The following is a 6,327-nucleotide window of genomic DNA, read 5'->3' on the forward strand; positions in this document are numbered from 1 at the left end:
AAAAAAAATATAATAAACTGATTTTATTTTTTTATTCACTGACGCCAGAGTCAGGAATAAAAAAAATGATGACTTTGATTTGTTCACTTTGATACCTACGTAATATTTACTAACGCCAGAGTTAGAAATATCCGTAGTCGAATATTCACTGACGCCAGAGTCAGGAATATTATACATAAACAATCATAATATAAACAAAAAAAAATATTAGCAATTAATGATTTAAATTTATTTACTTTGATACCTACGCAATATTTACCAACGCCAGAGTTGGAAATATCCGTAGTTGAATATTCACTGGTGCCAGAGTCAGAAATATTACACACAAACAATCATAGTATAAACCAACAAAAAAAAATATTAGCAATTAAAGACAAAGAGTAGCAATGCAGCCTGCCTTAGGTAGGACGTTTAAGGGGTGATGATATCTTCCCTTTTACGTAACCAGTCTCGAACCATAGAATCTCTATTGACCAGTTAGGGTTCTTAGTAACCATAATACTAGGTGGCGACTCCTTAAACAAAGACCATTCCCCCATCAAAGAATAGGATGCCAGAAATCCATTCTTTCCATTCCATCAAAAATTTTTAAGGTCGTCGCGATGTCGGGTGCGACAAGGATAAAATGAAACAAAATTAACAACCTTAATTTGAATATGCAAGTATGACTTAATTTAATTTAGAGTTGAAACAACCATGTTTACTCACATGAAACCAACTTTAATAAGAGATGCAAAATTAATAGTTGATGATGAGTTTTTTAGACCATAGTCGCGGAACATGATGTAATCCCTACGAATGGATCCCCTAAACAGTACAACCTCAAACTTTTAGCAGAATCTTAAAAGATATTATTATGGTGTTGTCTATAAAATGCTAGACAGTACAATTGTTATGCTTAAAACAAAGAGATCATCACAACCTTATCTTGAAATCTCTGGAATATTTTGTTTGCGTACACTCCAGAAAGTTGGAACTCATAAAAGCTACTTGTCCTCAAAACCAGGCTACTTTTTATACGAAATTGCAGTTATAAAAGATTACAAATTATTGAACTGAGTTGAATTATTGCACAAATATTTAAATAATTAATTGTAGGATCTAAAAATCAAATTTTAAACATGATTAGTACGATATTAATTCTAAATCAAATTAAGGAGTAAATTATCAAGACTTGCAAACATAGTCTTTTACTTGTGATTTATTAAATTTTATTAGATTTTCTCCATTATTTTTTGTTTTTTAACAAGTACGTTCGTTTTGGAAATGACCTTCTGATGCTCATCTGGCAATGATATAGATATTGGTACTCCAAAAATGAGATAAACAAACACGCAAGTGGAAATATCTTACGTTATTTTAGAATCGAAGAAAGAAAAAAAGACTGAATAACATTTTTATTTTTTATAGTATTTTTAATAAAAATTTATTGTATTTCTTCCTATTATTATTAATATTAAATAATTATTTTAATTTAATAACTTAAGTTATCAAGTGAAGTGAAGATAAAAATATAATTTATATTATTATTTGATTTATCTATTTAAATGAAAGATTTTTGGGTTTAAAACTTGTATAAATTTACATTATGTTATAAATAATTTTTATCAAATAAATAGAGATAATAAGATTTAAACCTGTGATATCGTTTGATCATTAAAATTCTAATATTATATTAAAAGATTATTTTAATTTAATAATTTTAATTATAAAATCTATTTATATTATTCTCTTATCATTAATAAAAAAAATTATAATATGATTATAACTTCGCCCCACTACCGCTGTTTTTTTTTAATATATCTTCACAACCCTGCTCAGACCAGATCAATTTTCTTGGTTGAGAATGATAAAATTATAATTTTACTGTTATAATCTATAAAACCAATAAATCTGAAGCTACAGTAAGAATTGTTGCAGTATTTTATCTACCCTTTTATTTTCTTTTAATAATCATAAGAATATGTCATCCGTGAAGTATTGTGGTTGCGTGCCCCCTCACCCATTAATGCGAGGAAATAATTAGCGGGCTTGAGATGGATTATAATTGTTGGTGGATGTGACTGGGCCTCCAAAAGACCTGCAAACAGAACACCTAAAAACATTTCAATAAAAGAACACAAATTATTAATATTAAAAAAAATTACATCAAATCATCAAGTTATTAAATTAAATCAAGTAAACAAAATAACAGGGTGGTCATCACATTAATAGAAATCTAACTCACCCTGATGTTGCCATTCTTTTTATTTCTTTGATGGTTTCATTCTAAGTACAACGGGCGAGTCGGCCTTTGCATTCCAGACTTAACTCATTTAGTATTTGAATGACTATAATTAACAAATTAATTAATCAAGATACGTATCACTGCACAACAAATTAAAGTATTGAAATATTTGAAATATAATTCTACCCCTCTAAAAAAATGAAAATAATAGTAATTTTCTAGCATTAATAATAATGTTTTTAGCATAACATCTTATAGATACTAGCTGCTACAATATTTACATGATTTGAATGATGCATAATGAAAATGCACGAAGTAAGAATCCTGTTAAAGAAAACATTTTATTCACTAAAATGTCTTAACTAAATAAAAATATAAAAGAGAATATATATATATATATATATATATATATATATATATATAAACAGCATTGCTTATTTCATTCTCCTATGCTCTATATAACATTGCTTATTTATCCCGGCCAGATAAAAAAAAAAAAACATATTAACTCCTCACTTCGGTTTCTTGTGCGGGCCATTGCTCGCTTCCTTAAATTACCAATCACTCTACTCTTAAAGTTAATGGCCCGACAATCAGCATGTTTAAAAATATAATAACGATTATTTTTTTTAATATTTTTTATTTAAAATTATATGAAAATATTAAAATTAAAATAATTTAAAAATATTAAAAAAAATTTAATTATAAATTTTTTTTTAATTTTTCTAAAAATATTTTTAAAATATAAAAATAATTAAAATTTAATTTTAAACTCATATTCACAACATCATATATGTTGCATACGAGTATTTACTCGTGCTTGTTTAGAAATATAATTGTGGTTGTTTTTTTAAATATTTTTTTTTTTATGGATCAAAATAATATTTTTTTATTTTTTTAAAATTAATATTAAAATAATCTAAAAATTTTAAAAATAACACATTTCCAAACGTTCTCCTCCCAGCACCTCTTTCTCAATTGGTTTTCATTTCGAGTCTGTAAAGAATGCTCGAACACAATTGCACACCCACCTATACAAAATAGTTTTAGTCCTGATCCATCCTCATGTAAATTTGTAGTAAAAAACTCAGATCGGTCATGGGCTTTCCATGGCAACAACTTCTACACAACAAAAATTTTTGATTTAAAAATTTTAATCTTTTTAATTAAATATAAATTGAATTCTAAAACTTAATTGTTTATTAATTAACTCCCTAATAAAATTAATTTGATTTATTTTGAATTCTAACACTTGATTAAATCTTTTAATTGGACTCAAATTAATTCTTAAATATAAATAAATTTTAATTTGACCAATGATTAAATCAATTGATCTATTAAAAATTTAATTATGCCCCGAAACTTAATATTCATGTAGATTCATTTAATAATTATTTAATTTGATCTTAAATCTGTATTATTTCTTCAATCTTGGGTATAATGAAAGATAATTAAGCTTTGAATTTCATCCAAGCTTGATTTTTTCTATATGTTTGAGATTCGTCTCGGCCTGCTTTTTTTGTATTACTAGTTTTTATTTTATTATTTTATTTTTATTTTAAATAAATAAATAAATTTAAGAAATAATCCAAAAATAAATTATGATATATAATAATTATGACACCTTCATTTTTACTTAACAATTTATTCTTCAATCAGTTTCATGGGATCCTAGTGAGAAAGGAATGGATGATTAAACCCTTTTTCTTGATGTAACTTGACAAATCTTTTGGGTATATGAACAACCAAGAGGTTTAGGGTTCAAAGAGATTTCTCTCTCCTCTCAATTCCTTTTCATCCTATTAGATATTTTTTTTCCCCACCATTACTGTCTTTTAAGCATACCTCCTCCTTTTCCATGTATTAGCTGAATCAATATTATTTTTGCGGGTGTATATATTGGCTATCAATATTACTATATATCTTCAATATGGATTTGTTATATCTACTCATCCATGCAAAGAGCAAAAAATAACTCTGAAGTTTTTGTGACTTCATCACTTGAATTGAAGGATGTGGTTAGTGACAAAAAATTAAAATAATTTAAAAACATATAAGATTTTTAAATTAGGAACTAATTTCATATTGATCGATACATTTTAAAGTACAAACCCTTGTCTTTTTCCTTTTTGTCTTTAACAAAGTTGGCACTTGGTATCCCCATTTCCTCTTGAGCACTCAAAGTTATTTTTCCTTGTGTAATCCTTTTTTATCCTCTTAAAATCCTAACTGTTTCTGCTTTAGCATCTAAATGTGTTTATTATGATTGACGCTGCATGGGGATCCGATGGAAAGTAAAAACGCTGAAAAAACAAGAAGGTTATTTGTTGCTGAGAAACACAAGCAGTACAAAACTACACATGTTTCGCTGTTATTCCCTATTTGATCATATATCTCTCATTTCAGCATATTAAACTAAGAGAAATGTCTTCGTAATATATCTCTCATTCATGATCAATCTGCTATTACCAATGACAATGTCAACATATTGATTTATATGATTTTAGATCCATGTGTCGATTTGTCTGCCTACTAGCTAGCATGAAGGTCTTGCTATTCCCTTATATATATATATATATATATAATGTGAATTGTGGGTCGATGAAGAAGAAGAGGGTTTCCTGTTGCATATGCAGTCGTGATTAACGTGCATGTCTAAAAGCTTCGTGCACTGTGAATGAACTAAAGGAGGAAGAAAAGAATAAAGTAAAGCAGTTTCAACTTATTGAGTTGAATAGAATTAAAGGACGTTAAAGGACACAAGAGAGCTAGAGGAACCTAATTGATCTTGTGGGCCTCCATAGTCCTTGACAATCAGGCGACCATTTTACTTGGCTTTTTCTATTTTTATTTTTTTTTAATGTTAAGGATCGATATTTTATGCCGGATTATATTCCAAATCTCACCTCTTTTATTTTAATAGATTATCCAAATTAATTCATATTAGTTTGCTGTAATGACCATAAATCGTTTTTCTCAGAGTCCCCCCGAGAAATCCAACCGCATGAAAAACAAACTTATCTAAAAATTGTGCGAAATCTATAAAATATAATTTGAATGAAACATAAAAATCAAAGTATTTCCCCATCACTTACTTTCTTCCTCTATATATTGGTTCGTGGACTCTTCCATTTCACCGCATCATCCCTCCCTTTCTCTCTTCTATATCTCCAAACTCCAACAAGGAAAGAAAAAATGACCGAAGCCAACCAGTACAATACTTCCATCTCCAAGAAAAAAAAGAAACTCATCCAAGCTATTTTTGCTTCCTTCTTACTAGTTGCCACTATAATTGCCATTCTCACTGGTGTCAGTCCACAAAAAACCGCCACCCAAAATGATGCTGCTGATCATGCCAAACTCATCAAATCGACTTCTTCAAAGAATGATTTTCTACTACAAGTAAACCGCAGTATAGATGCTGCTCAAAGCAACATGGTGGCTTTGTCTAACAAACTTGCCACCAGTAAGAAATTAGATGTTCGACAAAAGACTGCTATCAATGATTGTTGGAAAAATAATGATAGGGTTGTTGCAGATTTAAAAAAGGTTTTTGAGGATGTCAAAGTCGACACCAAAAACAAATCTCCTCAACCAAAAGCTGACCAGGATCTCAACACCAAATTTGCTTCCTGCATGACCGGCGTAAACTCATGCTTGGATGGTTTTTCTCATTCAAAACGAGATAAGAAGGTGCGTGAAGCTTTGTCTGGTATAGTTGACGTTAAAGGGAAATGTCAAAAGGCACTGGAAATGGTTACGAGCAAGCCAACCGCCGACATGGCAATTTGGCTCAAGAACACAAATAGGAAACTCAAGGAGGACAGTGATAGCTATGGAGGGGGGGCAGAGTGGCTGTCAGTAACCGATAGACGGCTGTTTCAACTATCATCGTTGACTCCAGATGTGGTGGTGGCAGCTGATGGCAGTGGCACCTATAAGACAGTATCAGCTGCGGTTGCTGCTGCACCCAAGTACAGCAGCAAGAGGTACATTATTAGAATCAAGGCGGGCGTTTACAGAGAAAATGTGGAGGTACCGAAGGAGAAGAGTAACATCATGTTTCTAGGAGATGGAAGAAAAACGACTGTCATTACAGG

General features: G+C 29.8%; 1 protein-coding gene across 2 annotated transcripts in view; it reads left to right on the top strand.

Annotated features, from left to right (window-relative positions):
* The first annotated feature begins 5,368 nt into the window (after nt 1-5,368).
* LOC105136132 (pectinesterase-like) overlaps nt 5,369-6,327 on the top strand; it is a 2,168-nt gene continuing 1,209 nt past the window's right edge. The window contains exon 1 of one of the 2 annotated variants that reach the window (XM_011041347.1): nt 5,369-6,327. In XM_011041347.1, the coding sequence (XP_011039649.1) occupies nt 5,423-6,327 (905 nt within the window). In that variant the 5' untranslated portion in view covers nt 5,369-5,422. The other variant, XM_011041346.1, reaches the window with a different exon arrangement.

Source organism: Populus euphratica, unplaced genomic scaffold (genome assembly GCF_000495115.2).
Source record: "Populus euphratica unplaced genomic scaffold, PopEup_1.0 scaffold51.1, whole genome shotgun sequence".
Taxonomy (NCBI): Eukaryota; Viridiplantae; Streptophyta; class Magnoliopsida; order Malpighiales; family Salicaceae; genus Populus; species Populus euphratica.